The sequence below is a fragment of the Pan troglodytes genome, chromosome 8 (assembly GCF_028858775.2).
Source record: "Pan troglodytes isolate AG18354 chromosome 8, NHGRI_mPanTro3-v2.0_pri, whole genome shotgun sequence".
Classification (NCBI taxonomy): domain Eukaryota; kingdom Metazoa; phylum Chordata; class Mammalia; order Primates; family Hominidae; genus Pan; species Pan troglodytes.
Window position 1 is genome coordinate 134,687,217 of NC_072406.2, and position 23,292 is coordinate 134,710,508.

General features: G+C 51.5%; 1 protein-coding gene across 2 annotated transcripts in view; it reads left to right on the top strand.

Annotated features, from left to right (window-relative positions):
* Positions 1-23,292, top strand: part of DMBT1 (deleted in malignant brain tumors 1) — a 71,075-nt gene that overhangs the window by 24,798 nt on the left and 22,985 nt on the right. For both annotated transcript variants that reach the window (XM_024346655.3, XM_024346654.3), the window contains exons 16-34: positions 701-1,024; positions 3,571-3,894; positions 5,292-5,321; positions 6,106-6,144; positions 6,901-7,224; positions 8,200-8,229; positions 9,131-9,163; positions 9,938-10,261; positions 11,659-11,706; positions 12,617-12,655; positions 13,418-13,741; positions 14,709-14,738; positions 15,636-15,668; positions 16,441-16,764; positions 17,744-17,773; positions 19,690-19,722; positions 20,479-20,802; positions 21,770-21,799; positions 22,716-22,754. In XM_024346655.3, the coding sequence (XP_024202423.3) occupies positions 701-1,024; positions 3,571-3,894; positions 5,292-5,321; positions 6,106-6,144; positions 6,901-7,224; positions 8,200-8,229; positions 9,131-9,163; positions 9,938-10,261; positions 11,659-11,706; positions 12,617-12,655; positions 13,418-13,741; positions 14,709-14,738; positions 15,636-15,668; positions 16,441-16,764; positions 17,744-17,773; positions 19,690-19,722; positions 20,479-20,802; positions 21,770-21,799; positions 22,716-22,754 (2,682 nt within the window). The remainder of the gene's footprint in view (positions 1-700; positions 1,025-3,570; positions 3,895-5,291; positions 5,322-6,105; positions 6,145-6,900; positions 7,225-8,199; positions 8,230-9,130; positions 9,164-9,937; positions 10,262-11,658; positions 11,707-12,616; positions 12,656-13,417; positions 13,742-14,708; positions 14,739-15,635; positions 15,669-16,440; positions 16,765-17,743; positions 17,774-19,689; positions 19,723-20,478; positions 20,803-21,769; positions 21,800-22,715; positions 22,755-23,292) is intronic.

The window sequence follows — 23,292 nt, forward strand, 5'->3', positions numbered from 1 at the left end:
GTTTTTTTTCTGAAAATGATAGGATGAGGGTCAAGGTGGGCCCCTCTGTTTTTCATGTCCCTGTGGGTTGCATGGGAGGAAGGTAGAGTCTCTGGGGACCCAGCTCTGGGTCTGATGTTAGAGGCTGGAGGGTGCTGGTGACTTGTCTCCCGTGGAATCCTGTTCCAAATGGTCAGGAAACATCCTCATCCAGGTGCCGAGGAAAAGCCCTGGAAGCTTCCCTAATCCTACTAAGACCTCATTCCTTTCCCTCAGCCCATGGGCTGCAGAGGTGTGAAGAGTCAGTGAAAGTGACTGTCCCCGCACCTGTCTGGCCAAGGCCTTGTCATACTTGTGAAATTTTCAGAAGCCAGACAGGACCATAGTATTGCCACCAAGCTCCTGAACATGGGGAGAGTCTGGCCTGCCTACTGTAGCTGTGTAGCTCCATCCTGTGTGTGCCCAGGTTAGGGAATGGGGTTTCCATTCCTGTTAACTCCAGTAGGGTCACAGGTGCTTCCCCAAACTTGAGCCTTCATAAACCCAGGCAGAACTGCTTCTTTGACTTTGATGAAGCTGAATCTCTGGTTTTATTCATATTCAAAGGTGACTGCCTGCCCAGGTGACTTTAGCCATTAGGACGTGCCTTGAGTGTGGAACATTCCTTATATTCTGGACCTCATGAGAGGGATGGATGAAGGGTTCTTGTTTTCCCCTGTAGGATCTGAATCCAGTTTGGCCCTGAGGCTGGTGAATGGAGGTGACAGGTGTCAGGGCCGAGTGGAGGTCCTATACCGAGGCTCCTGGGGCACCGTGTGCGATGACTACTGGGACACCAATGATGCCAATGTGGTCTGCAGGCAGCTGGGCTGTGGCTGGGCCATGTCGGCCCCAGGAAATGCCCGGTTTGGTCAGGGCTCAGGACCCATTGTCCTGGATGACGTGCGCTGCTCAGGGAATGAGTCCTACCTGTGGAGCTGCCCCCACAATGGCTGGCTCTCCCATAACTGTGGCCATGGTGAAGACGCTGGTGTCATCTGCTCAGGTGGGTGTCCAAGACTTTTGGTTTCCTCTCTTGGGGTAGATTTTGCTCAGGAAGGTTTTATTATGTTCTAATCTCCTCACTTAGAGCTTTTTCAACTTTTCCTATATTTCTGATACCTCTTTAGCTCTCTCCTAGGAAACCGCATGAGTCTTCACCACATTGCCAGGTTTTGAGGAGGTCAGAGAGGACAATGGGCCAAAGTGAAATAAGGGTCACACCTTTGTTCCCCTACCGAGGCAGCGCAAGCAGAGGGAGAAGACGAAAGCGCCGGGTCTTTGCCTTTTAGTGTGGCTGGAAAGGAATAGCTGGGGCCAGGTTGTTCATGAAGATAGAGGTTGATTTGGGTCTTGGGTCTTTGCAGGCTGCATAGGAGCATGGTGCAGGCATCTGCTCGGCTTCTGCTGAGGACCTCAGGCTGCTTGTACTCCTGGCAGAGGGGATGGGGAGCTGGCCTGGGCAGAGGTCACATGGCGAGGGACGAAGCAAGATGGCAGAAGGAGATAGGGAGGTGGCCTGGACAGAGGTCACATGGTGAGGGAGGAAGCAAGAAAGAGCAAGAGGGAGGGCCCAGACAGTTTTCAACCACCAGCTCTTTCTAGGAACTAAGAGAAGAACTTACCTCTGACCAGGGAGGACACTAAGTTATTCATGAAGGGTTGGCCTCCATGATCCAGACATGGCACATGAAGCCTCACCTCTATACTTGGGGATCCAATCCCAACATGAGTCTTAGATGGGACAAACATCCAAACTATAGCATGCTGCCTCTCCAGGGTTCCACCTTTCCCCTACTAAAAGGTTTAGGTGAGGGTGAGGTGGATGCAGCAAATATAGGCATTGAGGGAGGGACGGTCTGACTGGGAGGATTCCAGAACCAAGGGCTCATGCTGGGAAGGGAGGGTTTTCTGCTGAGGACTAATAAGGAGGCATCAGACCGGAAACACAAGGCTGGGAGTGGAGATTCGTGACTGTCCATATCTGACCTGGGTTTTGGGGGTGTGAGTGCTTGACTGCAATTCCCTCCAGAGCACTGCAGTGTCTTGCCTGTGCACCAGTCAGGTGTGGGGCAGGCAGTGCCCATGAGGCTTACTGAGCAAAGCCTTGTTATGAATGCCTGTGGGCTGGGCTAGAAGATCACAGGCTGGATATTTTTTTTTTTGCAGGAGTGGCCTCTTCATACTTGCTGACTCAGGGACTGCTAAGATGTGCAAGGGAGAGGGTTGGTTTTGTGTCAACCTGATTACTATGGGCAGACACAAAGTCCTTCAAACACCCCCAGATGCAGCAGGGCCCCATCTACATGCAGAAAGGCAGAGGCCGTGCTCAGGCAGGGAGAGAGATATTAGATATTTCTGGTACCTCCACTTGCCAGGAGACTTTATACTCCTTTGGGCAGCTCCCTGATCCTTCTAACATTTTAGCTGTAACAATCAGAGGCTCAGCAATGGTGTCAGATGTGTCCATTAGTCCATGTGTCAGTGGATGGGGCAGGCAAACCCTTTGTAGCTGAGAAGAGGATATCCCACACTTCAGAGGTAGGAGGGATTGGACTGGTCTCCAGCGAGGCCTATGTCCCTTCCTGAGCTTACTGGGCTGAAGACTTGGGCAGACACATGGGGAGCAAGTGGCAAAAACCAGAAATCCAGTAGTTTTCATGATGCTTGCCCTATCTGGAGACGTTTCCTTTTGGAGCTTTTCACCCTCAAGTTTAATTCTAGCCTTTGTCTTTGTTGCAATTAAAGACACGTTGCTGACCACCACCTTACCTGCATCAACAGTAGGTACAGAATCTTCTCACCCCCACTAGGGCTCACTCTCTACTTCTGGACAAATGTTTTTTTCTGAAAATGAGAGGATGAGGGTCAGGGTGGGTCCCTGTCTTTTTCATATCCCTGTGCATTGAGTGGGAGGAAGTTGGAGTCTCTGGGGAGCCAGTCCTGCTTCTGGTGTTGGAGGGTAGAGGGGGCTGGTGACCTGTCTCCCTTGGGATCCTCTTCCAAGTATCAGGAAATAATAAAGAAAAAAAAAAAAAAAGATCCTCATCCAGGTGCTGAGGACAAGCCCTGGAGGGCTCCCTACTCCTACTCGACCTCGTTCCTGGCCCTCCAGCCATGCACTGCAGACCTGCAAGGGTGGGTGACAGTTTCTGTCCCTGCAGCTGTCTGGCCAAAGCCTTGCCATCCTTGGCAATTTGCCAGAAGCCAGGGAGGACCACGGGGGTGCCACCTAACTCTTGAACATGGGGACAGCATGGTCCTGCCCTCTGGAGCTGTGGAGCTCCATCCTGTGTGTGCCCAGAGTAGGGAGTCTGGTGTCTATTCCTGTCACCTCCACTGGGGTCACAGGTGCTTCCCCAAAACTTGAGCCTTCATAAACCCGAGGAGAATAGTGTATCACCTCTCCTTCTACTGTGATGAAGCTGAACCTCTGGTTGCAGTCATCGTTAATCGTGACTGCCTGCCCAGGTGACTTTGGCCATTAGGAAGTGCCCTGAGTGTGGAATGTGCCTTAGATCCTTGATGAAGGGTTCTTGTGTTCTCCTGTAGGACCTGAATCCAGTTTGGCCCTGAGGCTGGTGAATGGAGGTGACAGGTGTCAGGGCCGAGTGGAGGTCCTATACCGAGGCTCTTGGGGCACCGTGTGTGATGACAGCTGGGACACCAATGATGCCAATGTGGTCTGCAGGCAGCTGGGCTGTGGCTGGGCCACGTCAGCCCCAGGAAATGCCCGGTTTGGCCAGGGCTCAGGACCCATTGTCCTGGATGATGTGCGCTGCTCAGGACACGAGTCCTACCTGTGGAGCTGCCCCAACAATGGCTGGCTCTCCCACAACTGTGGCCATCATGAAGACGCTGGTGTCATCTGCTCAGGTGGGCCGCCAGCAATTTGGGTTTCCTCTCTTGGGGTAGATTTTGCCCAGGAAGCGAGGTCTTATGTTCTAATCTCCTCACTCAGAGCTTTTTCAACCTTTCCTGTGTTTCTGATATCTCCTTAGCTCTCTTCTAGGAAACTGCATGAGTCTTCACCACAGTGCCAGGTTTTGAGGAGGTCAGAGAGGACAATGGGCCAAAGTGAAATAAGGGTCATGCCTTTGTTCCCCTACCAAGGCAGCACAAGCAGAGGGAGAAGAGGAAAGGGCTGGGTCTTTGCATTTTAGTGTGGCTGGAAAGGAATGGCTGGGTTCAGGTTATTCATGAAGAAAGAGGCAGATTTGGGTCTTGGCTTTGCAGGCTGCATAGGAGCATGGTATCTGCTTGGCTTCTGCTGACAGCCTCAGGCTGCTTGTGCTCCTGGCAGAAGGAGATGGGGAGGTGGCCTGAGCAGAGGTCATGTGGCAAGGGAGGAAGCAAGCGAGGGCAAGAAGGAAGGCCCAGGCTCTTTTCAACCACCAGTTCTTGCTAGAAACTAAGAGAAGAACTCACCCCTGATCAGGGAGGGCACTAAGTTGTTCATGAATGGTTGGCTTCCATGACCCAGACATGGCACATCAGGCCTCACCTCTATACTTGGGGATCCAATCCCAACATGAGTCTTGGATGGGACAAACATCCAATCTATAGCACACTCGCTTTCCAGGGTTCCATCTTTCCCCTACTGAAAGATTTAGGTGAGGGTGAGGTGGATGCAGCACATATAGGTGTTGGGGGACAGACGATCTCACTGGGAGGAGTCCAGAACCAAAGGCTTATGCTGGGAAGGGAGGGTCTTCCGCTGAGGCCCAGTAAGGAGGCATCAGACTGGAAACACAAGGCTGGGAGTGCAGATCTGTGTCTGTCCATGTCTGGCCTGGGTTTTGGGGGTGTGAGTGCTTGACTGCAATTCCCTCCAGAGCACTGCAGCATCTTGCCTGTACACCAGTCAGGTGTGGGGCGGGCAGTGCCCATTAGGGCTGCTGAGCAAAGCCTTGTTATGAATGCCTGTGGGCTGGGCTAGAAGATCACAGGCTGGATTTTTGCTGGAGTGGCTTCTTCATACTTGCTGACTCAGGGACTGCTAAGATGTGCAAGGGAGAGGGTTGGTTTTGTGTCAACCTAATTACTATGGGTAGACACAAACTTCATCACTTTGGAGCTGGCAGTAGTGGACAAGATCTGCCCAGATGCCTTTCAAGGAGCATCTTTGTGGGGACGTGCATGGCAATGCCCCTCCCTCTGTGATGGGGACCTAGGGTGGACTGAAGGCGTGACCTGTTTAGTTCCTTCTACCTTTGTTCTGGTTTTGCCAGCTTCTGTATAGTGCATCTGATCTGACCTCCTCTTTCTCACAGCTGCCCAGTCCCGGTCGACGCCCAGGCCAGGTGAGTCCCCAGTGTCCTTCCTTGGGATGTCCCTTTTCTTTCTGCACAATTATCCTTTTTCCCATTCCACAGAGTCCTCCTTCTTACCTGTGTGGATACTGTGGGTCATACTATTTTCCCTGCTCTGTAACTGAGACCCTAGCATGGAGCTTCTTAACCAGACATGGTTAAGAAGGTGTGATCTTTCTAAGAATTGACAGTGATTGCCAAAGTCTCCTGGGAAGGGAATTTCAGCTAAAGCCTTAAACATGCCTGTCCATGGGCAGGCAATGTCAGTGCAGGCCTGACACCTCCATTCCTCACTCCTTCAAACACCCCAGATGCGGCAGGGCCCCATCTACCTCCAGACAGGCAGAGGCCATGCTCAGGCAGGGAGAGCGATATTAGATATTTCTGTTGCCTCCACTTGCCAGGAGACTTTATACTCCTTTAGGCAGCTCCCTGATCCTTCTAATATTTTAGTTTCAAGTGTGAGAGGCTCAGCATTGGTGTCAGATGTGCGCATCAGTCCATGTGTCAGTGGATGGGGCAAGTAAACCCTTTGTAGCTGAGAAGAGGGTATTCCACACTTCAGAGGCAGGAGGGATCGGACTGGTCTCCAGTGAGGCCTATGTCCCTGGCTGTGCGCCCTGAGCTACAGACTTGGGCAGACACATGGGGAGCAAGTGGCAGGAACTAGAAATGGAGGAATGTTCATGATGCTTGACTTGTCCAGAGACCTTTCCTTTTGGAGCTTTTCTCCCTCAACTTTAATTCTAGCCTTTGTCTTTGTTGCAATTTACAGACACGTTGTCGACCATCACGTTACCTCCATCGACAGTAGGTAAATAATCCTCTCACCCCTCCCTAGGGCTCACTCTCTACCTCTGGACAAATGTTTTCTCTGAAAATGATAGGATGAGGGTCAAGGTGGGCCCCTGTCTTTTTCACGTCCCTGTGCGCTGAGTGGGAGGAAGTTGGAGTCTATGGGGAACCAGTCCCGGGTCGGGTGTTAGAGGGTGGAGGGTGTTGGTGACCTGTCTCCTGTGGGACCCTGTTCCAAGTATCAGGAAAGATCCTCATTCAGGTGCTCAGGACAAACCCTGGAGGGCTCCCTACTCCTGGGACCTCATTCCTGGCCTTCTGGCCATGCATTGCAGACCTGCAAGGGAGGGTGAAAATTTCTGTCCCTGCAGCTGTCTGGTTAATGCGTTGCCATCCCTGGCAATTTGCCAGAAGCCAGAGAGGACTACATGGGTGCCACCAAACTCTTCGACATGGGGATAGCATAGGCCTGCCCTCTGGAGCTGTGGAGCTCCATCCTGTGTGTGCTCAGAGTAGGGAGTGGGGTGTCCATTCCTGTCACCTCCACTGGGGTCACAGGCGCTTTCCCAAAATCTGAGCCTCCATAAACCGGGCAGAATAGGGTATCACCTCTCCTTCCAGTATGATGAAGCTGAACCTCTGGTTGCAGTCGTATTCAATCGTGACTGCTTGTCCAGGCGACCTTGGCCATTAGGAAGTACCCTGAGTGTGGAACTTGCCTTAGATCCTTACCTCATGGTAGGGATGGATAAAGGGTTCTTGTGTTTCCCTGTAGGATCTGAATCCAGTTTGACCCTGAGGCTGGTGAATGGAAGTGACAGGTGTCAGGGCCGAGTGGAGATCCTATACCGAGGCTCCTGGGGCACCGTGTGTGATGACAGCTGGGACACCAGTGACGCGAATGTGGTCTGCAGGCAGCTGGGCTGTGGCTGGGCCACGTCAGCCCCAGGAAATGCCCGGTTTGGCCAGGGCTCAGGACCCATTGTTCTGGATGACGTGCGCTGCTCAGGACACGAGTCCTACCTGTGGAGCTGCCCCCACAATGGCTGGCTCTCCCACAACTGTGGCCATCATGAAGACGCTGGTGTCATCTGCTCAGGTGGGCCTCCAAGACCTTGGGCTCCCTCTCCTAGACTGGAGTTTGCTCAGGAAGAAAATCCTAATTACATTCTGATCTCCTCACTCAAAGATTCTTCTATGTTTCCTATATTTATGTAGTCTTGTTAGCTCTCTGCTAAGGATCTGTATGAATTTTACTACAGGGCTTGGTGTTCCTGTGGTCACTTAGGACAGGCCCCAAACTGAAACAACAACCCAGACTTTATCCCCGTCCTGAGGCAGTGCAAGGAAGAGGCAGAAGAGAAAAGTGCTGGCTCCCCAGGGCTCCATTTCTCCTCAGCTGAGTAGCACTGGGTGAGGGTATCATGGACATAGGACAGACAGCAAGGTAGAGGAGGGATCCTCTCACTGAGAGGAACTCTGAACTAAAGATGCTTGTCTGAAAGTGAGTTCTCAGCTGAGACCCAGTAAGGAGGTCTGGAAATAGAGGCTCAAGGGTTAGGAGTGCAAATGGGTTTCTATTCATGTCAGGCCTGGGTTGCGTGGGACTGGAGTCCTTGATCTCAGGTCCTCTCAGAACGCTGCTGAGCATTGCCTGTGCCCCAGGTCTGGTGTGGGGAGGGCAGCCCCCATGAGACCGGCCAGGCATGGCCTTGTTATTGCCTGTGGTTGGGGCTTGAAGATCACACAAGGGATTTTGGCTGGAGTGGCTTCCTCAGCCTTGCTGACTCAGGAACACCTAAGATGTGCAAGGGAGTGGGTTGGTTTAGGTTAACCGGGTTACCCTGGGCAGACACAATTTGATCACCTCAGAGCTGGCAATAGTGGACAGGATCTGCCTCGACCCCTTACACGGTGCATCTCTGTGGGGATGTGCATGGCATTGCCCCTCCCTGTGTAATAAGAACTAGGATGGACTGAGTGTCAGACTCGCTCATTTCTTTCCCTCCTCGTTCCAGTTTTGCCGACTTCTGTGTAACGTTCCTGATCTGACCTTCTCTTCTCTTTCTCACAGTTTCCCAGTCCCGGCCGACACCCAGTCCATGTAAGTCTCCAGTGTCCTTCCTCAAAATGTCCCTTCTCTTTCTGCCCAATCACCCCTTCCCCACTCCACAGAGCTCTCCTGTTTCTCTGTGTGGAAACTGTGGGGCATATTATTTCTACCCCCAACACCGTCTGTGTAACTGAGACCCCAGCACAGCGCTTTTTAAACACACACAGAGGATTCAGGAGGCCTCTGTCTTCTTTTCAACCCCTCTCAGCTTTCATGAAACAGTTTCATACTGTCCCAGTGGACAACCCTTACAGGTTCAGGAAGTGGCCCCATGTTTAATGAGCTTTGGTCCTTTTATATTCCGGACTCACATATAGTTTCTGATAATTGAGGGTGTCACCCTCTGACCCGTTGAAGGCATCGTCAGGGCAGGCTCGATACCCCCATCCATCACTGCTGGAAACATTCCGAGATTATGATTCCGAGATTTGTATCCAGAAGAGGCAGAGTTTGTGCTTGGGCAGGGAGAGGGATGATAAAGGTTTGTGGTGTCACTGCTTAGCCAGAAACCTGATTCCTAATTGTCCCCTGGGCAGCCCCTGGTTCCCCTAACATTTTAGCTGCCAGTGTCTGAGCCTCAGCAATGGCGTCTGATGTCCTAGTCAGTCCATGCATCAGCAGATGTGGGATGGCATGGTGGGGGGGCATCCTCTAACAGATAGAAAGATACCCCAGGATTAGAGAAATGGAGGTCTCAGTCTGGTCTCCAGCAGGACCTTTGTCCGTGGATGAGTTCACAGCAGAGGAGACCTGGGCAGACACATGGGAGGCAAATGGCAGGAACAAGAAGTGGAATTGTTGTCACGTTGATTCCTCCTCCCAGAGAACTTTTTGTTCTGCGCCTTTTCCCTTCAAGTCTAATTCTGTCTATTCCTTTTGTTGCAATTTACAGATACTTGGCCGACCTCACGTGCATCAACAGCAGGTGAATAATCCTCTCACCCCTCCCTAGGACTCACTATCTCTGGACATATTTTGTGTTTGAAACTGATAGGATGAGGCTCAACGTGGGCTTCTCTGTTTTCATGTCCCTGTGGCTTGCGTGGGAGGAAGGTGGAATCTCTGAGGAGCCAGTGCTGGGTCTGATGTTTGAGGATGGAGGGTGCTGGTGACCTGTCTCCCATGGAATCCTGTTCCAAGTGGTCAGGAAAGATCCTCATCCAGGTGCTCAGGACGAGCACTGGAGGGCTCCTTAATGCTGCTGGGACCTTGTTCCTGGCCCTCAGGCCATGGGATCCAGACCTCTGAAGAGCGGTTGAAAGTGCCGGTCCCTGCACCTGTGTAGCCAAGGCCTTGCCATCACTGGCAATTTTCCAGAAGGCAGAGAGGCCCATGCAGGTGCCAATAAGCTCCTGAATATGGAGGGGGTCTAGGCCTGCCATTTGTAGCTGTGTATCTGCATCCTGTGTTCACCCAGAGTGGGGAGTGGGGTGTCCATTCCTGTCCTCTCCTCTGGGGTCACACATGCTTACCCATAGCTTGAGCTTTTATAGACTTGAGTAGAATAGGGCATCACTTTTTCCACTATGACAAAGCTTAACCTCTGGGTGCAGCTATCTTCCATTGTGACTGTGTGCCCTGGTGACTTTGGCATTTGTATTCAAACTTGACTACTTTGCCCACTGCCCTGAGTGTTGTTCATGCCTTTTCCTTCACCTCAGAATGGAGATGGATGAAGGATTCTTGTGTTCCCCTGTAGGATCTGAATCCAGTTTGGCCCTGAGGCTGGTGAATGGAGGTGACAGGTGTCAGGGCCGAGTGGAGGTCCTATACCGAGGCTCCTGGGGCACCGTGTGTGATGACAGCTGGGATACCAGTGACGCCAATGTGGTGTGCAGGCAGCTGGGCTGTGGCTGGGCCACGTCAGCCCCAGGAAATGCCCGGTTTGGTCAGGGCTCAGGACCCATTGTTCTGGATGACGTGCGCTGCTCAGGCTATGAGTCCTACCTGTGGAGCTGCCCCCACAATGGCTGGCTCTCCCATAACTGTCAGCACAGTGAAGACGCTGGTGTCATCTGCTCAGGTGGGCCTCCAAGACCTTGGGCTCCCCCTCTTGGGGTAGATTTTGCTTAGGAAGTGAGGTCTTATTATGTTCTGATCTCCTCACTCAGAGCTTTTCAAACTTCCCATGTATCTGATATCTCCTTAGCTCTCTCCTAGGAAACTGCATGAGTCTTCATTGCCAGGTTTTGAGGAGGTCAGGTAGGACAACGGGCCAAAGTGAAATAAGGGTTACGCCTTTGTTCACCTACCGAGGCAGCGCAAGCAGAGGGAGAAGAGGAAAGTGCCAGGTCTTTGTCTTTTAGTGTGGCTGGAAAGGAATAGCTGGGGTGGGTTTGTTCATGAGGAAAGAGGCTGATTAGGGTCTTGGCTTTGCAGGCTGCATAGGAGCATGGTGCAGGCGTCTGCTCAGCTTCTGATGAGGGCCTCGGGCTGCTTGTACTCCTAGCAGAAAGGGATGGGGAGGTGGCCTGGGCAGAGGTCACAAGGTGAGGGAGGAAGGAAGAGAGAGCAAGAGGGAGGGCTCAGACTCTTCAACCACCAGCTCTTGCTAGGAACTAAGAGAAGAACTCACCCCTGACCAGGGAGGGCACTAAGTTATTCATGCAGGGTTGGTCTCCATGACCCAGACCTGGTGCATCAGGCCTCACCTCTAAACTTGGGGATTCAATTGCAACATAACACTTGGACGGGACAAGCCTCCAAAGTATAGCACCCTGGCTCTCCAGGGTTCCATCTTTCCCCTACTGAAAGATTTTGCATAAGGGTTACATGGATGAAGCACATATAGAGGATGGGGGAGGGACTGTCTCCCTGTGAGGAGCCCAGAACCACAGGCTCCTGCTAGGAAGCGCGGTCTTCTGCTGAGGCCCAATAAGGTGGTGTCTTAATAGAGACACAAGGCTAGGAGTGCAGATGTGTGTCTGTCCCTCTCTGGCCTGAGATTTGGGGGCTGTGAGTCCTTGACCACAACTCCCTCCAGAGCACTGCAGTTTCTTGCCTGTTCACCAGTCTGGTGTGGAGTGTGCAGCCCCCATGAGGTCTGCTAGGCAAAGCATTGTTATGAACGCCTGTGGGCTGGACTGGAACATCACAGGCAGGACTTTGGCTGGAGTGGCCTCCTCACATTTGCTGACTCAGGGACTGCTAAGACATGCAAGGGAGAGGGTAGGTTTTGTGTCAACCTGATTACTATGGGCAGACACAAGGTTAATCACTTTGGAGTTGGCAATAGTGGACAGGATCTGCCCAGACACCCTCCAAGGAGCATCTCTGTGGGGATGTGCATGGCAATGCCCTCCCTCTGTGATGGGGACCTAGGGTGGACTGAAGGCATGATCTGTTTAGTTCCTTCCACCTTTGTTCTGATTTTGCCAGCTTCTGTATAGTGCATCTGATCTGACCTCCTCTTTCTCACAGCTGCCCACTCCTGGTCGACGCCCAGGCCAGGTGAGACGCCCAGGCCAGGTGAGTCCTTCCTTGGGATGTCCCTTCTCTTTCTGCACAATTATCCCTTTCTGCACTCCACAGAGCCCTCGTTCTTCTCTGAGTGAATACTGCATGGCATACAATTTCCCCCTGCTCTGTAACTGAGACCCTGGAATTGCGCTTCTGAACCAGACATAGGGTTCAGGAGGCTTCTGTCTTCTGTTCCATTTATCTCAGCTTTCATGAAGCAGTTTCATACTGTCCCAATGGCCAACCCTTAGAGGTTTAGGAAGTGACCTCATATTTAATTAGCTTTGGCCCTTTTCTATTCAGAGCTGATATGACCTTCCTGAGAATTGAGATTGATTGCCAAAGTCTCCTGGGAAGCCAATGTCAGCTAAAGCCTTAAACATGGCTGCCGCCACAGGCAAGCAATGTCAGTGCAGGCCTGACACCTCCCTTCCTCACTCCTTCCAACACCCCAGATTCTGCAGGGCTACATGTACATCCAGAAGAGGCATAGGCCATGCTCGGGCAGGGAGAGGGATAATAAATATTTCTGGTGCCTCCAGTTACTGGGAAACTTGATACCCCTTTGGTCAGCTCCTTGGTTTCCCTAACGTTTTAACTCGAGCTAGTAGAGTGTCAGCAATGGTGTTAGATGTACCCGTCAGTGCATGTGTCAGTGCATGGAACAGGCTAACCCTTTGTGACTGAGAAGATGACATCCCACACTTCAGAGGCAGGAGGGATCGAACTGGTCTCCAGCAAGGCCTATGACCCTTGCTGAGCTTGCTGAGCTGCAGACTTGGGCAGACACATGGGGAGCAAGTGGCAGGAACCAGAAGTGGGGTAGTTTTCATGATGTTTGCCTTCTCCGGAGACCTTTCCTTTTGGAGATTTTCACCATGAAGTTTAATTCTAGCCTTTGTCTCTGTTTTAATTACAGACACGTTGCCGACCATCACCTTACCTGCATCGACAGTAGGTAAATAATCCTCTCGCCCCTCCCTAGGGCTCACTCTCTACCTCTGGACAAATGTTTTTTTCTGAAAATGATAGGATGAGGGTCAAGGTGGGCCCCTCTGTTTTTCATGTCCCTGTGGGTTGCATGGGAGGAAGGTAGAGTCTCTGGGGACCCAGCTCTGGGTCTGATGTTGGAGGCTGGAGGGTGCTGGTGACTTGTTTCCCGTGGAATCTCGTTCCAAATGGTCAGGAAACATCCTCATCCAGGTGCTGAGGAAAAGCCCTGGAGCGTTTCCTAATCCTACTAAGACCTCATTCCTTTCCCTCAGCCCATGGGCTGCAGAGGTGTGAAGAGTCGGTGGAAGTGACTGTCCCCACACCTGTCTGGCCAAGGCCTTGTCATACCTGTGAAATTTTCAGAAGTCAGACAAGACCATAGGATTGCCACCAAGCTCCTGAACATGGGGAGAGTCTGGCCTGCCTACTGTAGCTTTGCAGCTCTGTCCTGTGTGTGCCCAGGTTAGGGAATGGGGTTTCCATTCCTGTTAACTTCAGTAGGGTCACAGGTGCTTCCCCAAACTTGAGCCTTCATAAACCCAGGCAGAATAGGGTGTCACTGCTTCTTTGACTTTGATGAAGCTGAATCTCTGATTTTATTCATATTCAAAGGTGACTGCCTGCCCAGGTGACTTTAGCCATTAGGACGTGCCTTGAGTGTGGAACATTCCTTAGATTCTTGACCTCATGATAGGGATGGATGAGGGATTCTTGTGTTCCCCTGTAGGATCTGAATCCAGTTTGGCCCTGAGGCTGGTGAACGGAGGTGACAGGTGTCAGGGCCGAGTGGAGGTCCTATACCGAGGCTCCTGGGGCACCGTGTGCGATGACTACTGGGACACCAATGATGCCAATGTGGTCTGCAGGCAGCTGGGCTGTGGCTGGGCCATGTCAGCCCCAGGAAATGCCCGGTTTGGCCGGGGCTCAGGACCCATTGTCCTGGATGATGTGCGCTGCTCAGGACACGAGTCTTACCTGTGGAGCTGCCCCCACAATGGCTGGCTCTCCCACAACTGTGGCCATAGTGAAGATGCTGGTGTCATCTGCTCAGGTGGGCCTTCAAGAACTTGGGCTCACTCTCTTGGGGTGGAGTTTGCTCCTAAAGAAACTCCTAATTACATTCTGATCTCCTCACTCAAAGCTTCTTCTATGTTTTCTATATTTCTGAAGACTTGTTAGCTCTCTGCTAAGAATCCATATGTACTCACTGCCTAGTGTTCCTGTGGTCACTTAGGACAGGGGACCAAACTCAAACAACCCAGAGTTTTTCCCCTTCCTGAGGTAAGGCAAGGAAGAGGCAGAAGAGAAAAGTGCTGGCTCCCCAGGGCTCCATTTCTCCCCTGCTGAGTAGCACGGCGTGGGGGTATTATGGATGCAGGACAGAGAGCAAGGCGGGGTAGGGATCCTCTCACTGCGAGGAACTCTGAACTAAAGATGCTTGTCTGAAACTGGGTTCTCAGCTGAGACCCAGTGAGGAGGTCTGGAAATAGAGGCTCAAGGGTTAGGAGTGCAAATGGATGTCTGGTTCTATCAGGCCTGGGTTGTGTGAGGTTGGAGTCCTTGACCTCAGGTCCTCTCAGATCGCTGCTGAGCATTGCCTGTGCCCCAGGTCTGGTGTGGGGAGGGCAGCCCCCATGAGGCCGGCCAGCCATGGCCTTGTCATTGCCTGTGATCAGAGCTTGAGGATGGTACAAGGGATTTTGGCTGGAGTGGCTTCCTCAGCCTTGCTGACTCAAGAATGCCTAAGACGTGCAAGGGAGAGGGTTGGTTTAGGCCAACCGGGTTACCGTGGGCAGACACAAAGTTGATCACCTCAGAGCTGGCAATAGTGGACAGGATCTGCCTCGACCCCTTACACGGTGCATCTCTGTGGGGATGTGCATGGCAATGCCCCTCCCTGTGTGATAGGAACTAGGATGGACTGAGTGTCAGACTCGCCCATTTCTTTCCCTCCTCGTTCCACTTTGCCGACTTCTGTGTAACGTTCCTGATCTGACCTTCTCTTCTCTTTCTCACAGCTTCCCAGTCCCGGCTGACACCTAGTCCAGGTAGGTCCCCAGTGTCCTTCCTCAAAATGTCCCTTCTCTTTCTGCCCAATCACCCCTTCCACAGTCCACAGAGCTCTCCTGTTTCTCTGTGTGGAAACTGTGGGGCATATTATTTCTACCCCCAACACCAGTTGTGTAACTGAGACCCCAGCACAGCGCTTTTTCAAACACACAGAGGATTCAGGAGGCCTCTGTCTTCTTTTCAACCCCTCTCAGCTTTCATGAAACAGTTTCATACTGTCCCAGTGGACAACCCTTACAGGTTCAGGAAGTGGCCCCATGTTTAATGAGCTTTGGTCCTTTTATATTCCGGACTCACATATAGTTTCTGAAAATTGAGGGTGTCACCCTCTGACCCGTTGAAGGCATCGTCAGGGCAGGCTCGATACCCCCATCCATCACTGCTGGAAACATTCCGAGATTATGATTCCGAGATTTGTATCCAGAAGAGGCAGAGTTTGTGCTTGGGCAGGGAGAGGGATGATAAAGGTTTGTGGTGTCACTGCTTAGCCAGAAACCTGATTCCTGATTGTCCCCTGGGCAGCCCCTGGTTCCCCTAACATTTTAGCTGCCAGTGTTTGAGCCTCAGCAATGGCGTCTGATGTCCTAGTCAGTCCATGCATCAGCAGATGTGGGATGGCATGGGGGGGGCATCCTCTAACAGATAGAAAGATACCCCAGGATTACAGAAATGGAGGGCTCAGTCTGGTCTCCAGCAGGACCTTTGTCCGTGGATGAGTTCATAGCAGAGGAGACCTGGGAAGACACATGGGAAGTGAGTGGCAGGAACAAGAAGTGGAATTGTTGCCAGGTTGATTCCCCCTCCCAGAGAACCTTTTGTTCTGCACCTTCTCCCTTCAGGTCTAATTCTGTCTTTTCCTTTGTTGCAATTTACAGAAACTTGGCCAACCTCACGTGCATCAACAGCAGGTAAATAATCCTCTCACCCCTCCCTAGGGCTCACTGTCTCTGGACATATTTTGTGTTTGAAACTGATAGGATGAGGCTCAAGGTGGGCCTCTCTTTTTTCACTTTCCTGTGAGTTGCGTGGGAGGAAGGTGGAATCTCTGAGGAGCCAGTGCTGGGTCTGATGTTTGAGGATGGAGGGTGCTGGTGACTGTCTCCCATGGAATCCTGTTCCAAGTGGTCAGGAAAGATCCTCATCCAGGTGCTCAGGATGAGCACTCGAGGGCACCTTAATCCTACTGGGACCTCGTTCCTGGCCCTCAGGCCATGGGATCCAGATCTCTGAAGAGCGGGGAAAGTGCCAGTCCCTGCACTTGTGTGGCCAATGTCTTGCCATCACTGGCAAATTGCCAGAAGGCAGAGAGGACCATGCAGGTGCCAATGAGCTCCTGAATTCGGAGGGGGTCTGGGCTTGTCATTTGTAGCTGTGTATCTCCATCCTTTGTGTACCCAGAGTGGGGAATGGGGTGGCCATTCCTGTCCCCTCCTCTGGGGTCATACATGCTTACCCATAGCTTGAGCTTTTATAGACTTGAGTAGAATAGGGCATCACTTTTTCCACTATGACAAAGCTTAACCTCTGGGTGCAGCTATCTTCCATCGTGACTGCATGCCCTGGTGACTTCTGCATTCGTATTGAAACTTGACTACTTTACCCACTGCCCTTATTGTAGTCCATGCCTTATCCTTGACCTCATATTTGAGATGGATGAAGGATTCTTGTGTTCCCCTGTAGGATCTGAATCCAGTTTGGCCCTGAGACTGGTGAATGGAGGTGACAGGTGTCAGGGCCGAGTGGAGGTCCTATACCGAGGCTCCTGGGGCACCGTGTGTGATGACTACTGGGACACCAATGATGCCAATGTGGTGTGCAGGCAGCTGGGCTGTGGCTGGGCCACGTCAGCCCCAGGAAATGCCCGGTTTGGCCAGGGCTCAGGACCCATTGTCCTGGATGATGTGCACTGCTCAGGACATGAGTCCTATCTGTGGAGCTGCCCCCACAATGGCTGGCTCTCCCACAACTGTGGCCATCATGAAGACGCTGGTGTCATCTGCTCAGGTGGGCCTCCAAGACCTTCGGCTCCCTCTCGTAGGTTGGAGTTTGCTCAGGAAGAAAATCCTAATTACATTCTGATCTCCTCTGAACTCACAGATTCTTCTATGTTTCCTGTATTTATGCAGTCTTATTAGCTCTCTGCTAAGAATCTGTATGAATTTTGCTACAGCGGTTGGTGTTCATGTGGTCACTTAGGACAGGGGACCAAAGTCAAACAACAACCCAGACTTTATCCCCTTCCTGAGGCAGTGCAAGGAAGAGGCAGAAGAGAAAACTGCTGGCTCCCCAGGGCTCCATTTCTTCCCTGCTGAGTAGCAGTGGTTGAGGGTATCATGGACATAGGACAGACAGCGGGGCAGAGGAGGGATCCTCTCACTGTGAGGAACTCTGAACCAAAGATGCTTGTCTGGAAGTGGGTTCTCAGCTGAGACCCAGTGAGGAGGTCTGGAAATAGAGGCTCAAGGGTTAGGAGTGCAAAATGGGTGTCTGGTTCTATCAGGCCTGGGTTGTGTGAGGTTGGAGTCCTTGACCTCAGGTCCTCTCAGAACGCTGCAGAGCACTGCCTTGCCCTGGGTCTGGTGTGGGGAGGGCAGCCCCCATGAGACTGGCCAGGCTTGGCCTCGTTATTGCCTGTGGTCGGGGCTTGAAGATCACACAAGGGATTTTGGCTGGAGTGGCTTCCTCAGCCTTGCTGACTCAGGAACACCTAAGATGTGCAAGGGAGTGCGTTGGTTTAGGCCAACCGGGTTACCCTGCGCAGACAAAATTTGATCTCCTCAGAGCTGGCAATAGTGGACAGGATCTGCCTCAACCCCTTACACGGTGCATCTCTGTGGGGATGTGCATGGCAATGTCCCTCCCTGTGTGATAGGAACGAGGATGGACTGAGTGTCAGACTCACCCATTTCTTTCCCTCCTCATTCCAGTTTTGTCGACTTCTGTGTAACATTCCTGATCTGACCTTCTCTTCTCTTTCTCACAGTTTCCCAGTCCCGGCCGACACCCAGCCCAGGTAAGTTCCCAGTGTCCTTCCTCAAAATGTCCCTTCTCTTTTTGCCCGATCACCCCTTCCCCACTCCACAGAGCTCTCCTGTTTCTCTGTGTGGATACTGTGGGGCATATTATTTCTACTGCCACCACCGGCTGTATTTCACATGGGTCCTTTTCTATTTTCCCTAAGTGTCGGCTGGTCTGAGAAATAAAGGGAAGGCATACAAAAGAGCAAAATTTTAAAGCTGGGTGTTGGGGGGAGACATCACATGTCAGCAGGTTCCGTGATCCCTCCTGAGTAGCAAAACCAGCAAGTTTTTATTGGTGATTTTCAAAAGGGGAGGGAGTGCACAAATAGGGTGTGGGTCACAGAGATCACATGCTTCACAAGGTAATAAAATATCACAAGGTAAATGGAGGCAGGGCAAGATCACAGGACTGGGGTGAAATTAAAATTGCTAATGAAGTTTCGGGCATGCATTGTCATTGATAACATTTTATCAGGAGACAGGGTTTGAGAGCAGACAACTGGTCTGACCAAAATTTATTAGGAGGCAATTTCCTCATCCTAATAAGCCTGGAAGCGCTACGGGGGACCGGGGCTTATTTGATCCCTTATCTGTAAGTGTAAAAGACAGACGTTCCCAAAGCGGCCGTTTCAGAGGCCTCCCCTTAGGAACACATTCTCTTTCTCAGGGATGTTCCTTGCTGAGAAAAAGAATTCAGCGATATTTCTCCTATTTGCTTTTGAAGGAAGAGAAATATGGCTCTGTTCTGCCTGGCCCACAGGCAGCCAGCCTTTAAGGTTATCTCCCTTGTTCCCTGAACATCGCTGTTATCCTGTTCTTTTTTCACAGTGCCCAGATTTCATATTGTTTAAACAATTTCTGCAGTTAACGCAATCATCACAGGGTCCTGAGGTGACATTCATCCTCAGTTTATGAAGAAGATGGGATTAAGAGATTAAAGTAAAGACAGGCATAGGAAATCACAAGGGTATTGATTGGGGAAGTGATAAGTGTCCATGAAATCTTCACAATTTATGTTTAGAGATTGCAGTAAAGACAGGCGTAAGAAATTATAAAAATATTAATTTGGGGAACTAATAAATGTCCATGAAATCTTCAAATTTATGTTCTTGTGCCATGGCCTCAGCCGGTCCCTCTGTTTGGGGTCCCTGACTTCCCGCAACACAGCACAGTGCTTTGAAAACTCACATAGGATTCAGGAGGCCTCTGTCTTCTTTTCAACCCCTCTCAGCTTTCATGAAACAGTTTCATACTGTCCCAGTGGACAGCCTTTACAGGTTCAGGAAGTGGCCCCATGTTTAATAAGTTTTGGTCCTTTTATATTCAGGACTCACATATAGTTTCGAAAATTGAGGGTGTCACCCTCTGACCTGTTCAAGGCATTGTCAGAGCAGGCTCGATACCCCCATCCATCACTGCTGGAAAAATTCTGAGATTATGATGGGCCACATTTGTATCCAGAAGAGGCAGGGTTTGTGCTTGGGCAGGGAAAGGGATAATAAAGGTTTGTAGTGTCTCTGCTTAGCCAGAAACTTGATTCCTGGTTGTCCCCTGTGCAGCCCCTGGTTCCCCTAACATTTTATCTGCCAGTGTCTGAGCCTCAGCAATGACATCTGATGTCCTAGTCAGTCCATGCATCAGCAGATGTGGGATGGCATGGTGGGGGCATCCTCTAACAGAAAGATACCCCAGGATTAGAGAAATGGAGGGCTCAGTCTGGTCTCCAGCAGGACCTTTGTCCGTGGATGAGTTCATAGCAGAGGAGACCTGGGAAGACACATGGGAAGTGAGTGGCAGGAACAGGAAGTGGAATTATTGCCAGGTTGATTCCCCCTCCCAGAGAACCTTTTGTTCTAGGCCTTTTCCCTTCAAGTCTATTTCTGTCTTTTTTCTTTGTTGCTATTTACAGACACTTGGCCAACCTCACGTGCATCAACAGCAGGTAAATAATCCTCTCACCCCTCCCTAGGGCTCACTATCTCTGGACATATTTTGTGTTTGAAACTGATAGGATGAGGCTCAAGGTGGGCCCCTCTCTTTTCATGTCCCTGTGGGTTGGGTGGGATGAAGGTGGAGTTTCTAGGGAGTCAGCCCTGGGTTTGATGTTTGAGGATGGAGGGTGCTGGTGACTGTCTCTCATGGGACCCTGTTCCAATTGTTCAGGAACGATCCTCATCCAGGTGCTCAGGACGAGCACTGGAAGGCTCCCTAATCCTGCTGGGACCTCTTTCCTGGCCCTCTGACCATGCACTGCAGACCTGCAAGGGTGGGTGAAAATTTCTGTCCCTGCAGCTGTCTGGCCAAGTCCTTGCCATCCCTGGAAATTTGCCAGAAACCAGAGAGGACCATGTGGATGCCACCAAACTCTTAAACATGGGGCCAGCATGGGCCTGCTCTCTGGACCTGTGGAGCTCCATCCTGTGTGTGCCCAGAGTAGGGAGTGGGGCATTCATTCCTGTCACTTCCAGTGGGGTCACAGGTGCTTCCCCAAAATCTGAGCCTCCATAAACCCGGGCAGTATAGTGTATCACCTCTCCTTCCCCTATGATAAAGCTGAACCTCTGGTAGCAGTTGTATGCAATCGTGACTGCTTGCCCAGGTGACTCTGGCCATTAGGAAGTACCGTGAGTGTGGAACTTGCCTTAGATTGTTGACCTCCTGGTGGGGATGGATGAAGGGTTCTTGTGTTCCCCTGTAGGATCTGAATCCACTTTGGCCCTGAGACTGGTGAATGGAGGTGACAGGTGTCGAGGCCGAGTGGAGGTCCTATACCGAGGCTCCTGGGGCACCGTGTGTGATGACTACTGGGACACCAATGATGCCAACGTGGTCTGCAGGCAGCTGGGCTGTGGCTGGGCCACGTCAGCCCCAGGAAATGCCCGGTTTGGCCAGGGCTCAGGACCCATTGTCCTGGATGATGTGCGCTGCTCAGGACACGAGTCCTACCTGTGGAGCTGCCCCCACAATGGCTGGCTCTCCCACAACTGTGGCCATCATGAAGACGCTGGTGTCATCTGCTCAGGTGGGCTTTCAAGACCTTGGGCTCCCTCTCTTAAGTTGAAGTTTGCTCAGGAAGAAAATCCTAATTACATTCTGATCTCCTCACTCAAAGATTTTTCTATGTTTTCTATATTTCTGAAGTCTTGTTAGCTCTCTGCTAAGAATCTTTATGAATTTTGCTACAGTACCCGGTGCAGCTGTGGCCACTTAGGCCAGGGCTCCAAACTGAAACAACAACCCAGACTTTATCCCCGTCCTGAGGCAGTGCAAGGAAGAGGCAGAAGAGAAAAGTGCTGGCTCCCCAGGGCTCCATTTCTCCCCTGCTGAGTAGCACTGGGTGAGGGTATCGTGGACACAGCACAGATAGCAGGGGCAGGGAGGGATCCTCTCACTACAAGGAACTCTGAACTAAAGATGCTTGTCTGGAAGTGGGTTCTCAGCTGAGACCCAGTGAGGAGGTCTGGAAATAGAGGCTCAAGGGTTAGGAGTGCAAATGCATGTCTGTTTGTGTCAGGCCTGCTTGGAGTCCTTGACCTCAGGTCCTCTCAGAATGCTGCAGAGCACTGCCTGTGCCCCAGGTCTGGTGTGGAGAGGGCAGCCCCCATGAGGCTGGCCAGGCATGGCCTTGTTATTGCCTGTGGTCGGGGCTGTAAGATCACACAAGGCATTTGGGCTGGAGTGGCCTCCTCAGCCTTGCTGACTCAGGAACTGCCAAAACATCCAAGGGAGAGTGTTGGTTTTGGGTCAACCTGGTCACCCTGGGCAGACACAAAGTTACTCACCTCGGAGCTGACAATAGTGGCCAGGATCTGCCTGCACCCCTTATATGGTGCATCTCTGTGGGAATTTACATGGCAATGCCCCTCCGTCTGTGATAGGGACTAGGATGGACTGAGTGTCAGGCTTGCCCAGTTCCTTCTATCTTTGTTCCAGTTTTGCCATTTTCTGTATAGTGCATCTGATCTGACCTTCTCTTCTCTTTCTCACAGCTGCTCAGTCCCAGTCAACGCCCAGGCCAGGTGAGTCCCCAGCATCCTTCATCGGGATGTCCCTTCTCTTTCTGCCCAGTTACCTCTTCCCCACTCCACAGAGCTCTCCTGCTTTTCTGTGCGGATACTGTGGGGCATATTATTTTTCCTCCCACCACTCTGTAACTGAGACCCCAGCATAGTGCTTCAACAGACATAGGGTTCAGGAGGCTTCTGTCTTCTGTTCAATTTATTTCAGGTTTCATGAAGCAGTTTCATACTGTACAATGGACAAGCCTTACAGGTTCGGGAAGTGGCCTCATGTTTAATGAGCTTTAGCTCCTTTATATTCAGAGCTGATACAACCTTTCTGAGAATTGAGAGTGACTGCCAAAGTCACCTGGGAAGGCAATGTCAGTTCAAGCCTTAAACATGACTTCTGCCATGGGCAAGCAATGTCAGTGCAGGCCTGATACCTCTGTCCCTCACTCCTTCAAACACCCCAGATTTTGCAAGGCCATATCTGCATCCAGAAAAGGCAGAGGCCATGCTCGGGCAGGGAGAGGGATAATAAATATTTCTGGTGCCTCCACTTACCAGGAAACTTGATACCCCTTTGGGCGGCTCCTTGGTTCCCCTAACATTTTAGCTCGAACTGTCAGAGTCTCAGCAATGGTGTCACATGTGCCCATCAGTCCATGTGTCACTGGATGGGGCAGGCTAACCCTTCGTAGCCGAGAAGAGGACATCTCACACTTCAGAGGTAGGAGGGATCAAACTGGTCTCCAGCAAGGCCTTTGTTCCTGGCTGTGCTCACTGAGCTGAAGACTTGGGTAGCACTTGGAGCAAGTGGCAGGAACCAGAAATTGAATAGTTTTCATGATGCTTGCCTGGTCCAGAGATTTTCTTTTTGTAGCTTTTCTCCCTCAAGTCTAATTTTGTCCTTTCTCTTTGTTGCAATTTACAGATACTTGGCTGACCACCAACTTACCGGCACCGCCAAGAGGTAAATCATCCTCTCACCCTTCCCTAGGGCTCACTCTCTACCTCTGGACAAATGTTTCTTTTGAAAATGAAAGAATGAGGCTCAAGCTGGCACCTCTGTTTTTCATGTTTCCGCGAGTTGCCTGGGGAGGAAGGTAGACTCCCTGGGAACCTAGTCCTGGGTCTGATGTTGGAGGCTGGAGGGTGCTGGTGACCTGTCTCTCCTGGGATTCTGTTTTATGTAGTCAGGAAAGATCCTCAGCCAGGTGCTCAGGACAAGCCCTGGAGGGCTCCCTAATCCTACTAGGACCTTGTTCCTGGCCCTCAGGCCACAGGCTGCAGACCTGCGAATAGTGGGGAAAGTGCCTGTCCCCATAGCTGTCTGGCCAATGTCCTACCATTCCTGGCACTTTGCTAGAAGCCAGAGAGGATCATGTGGGTGCCACCAAACTCCTGAACATGAGGCAGGTCTTGGCCTCCTATCTGGAGCTGTGCAGCTTCATCCTGTGTGAGAATGGAGCTCAGAATGAGGAGTGAGGCGTCCATTCCTGTCACCTCCA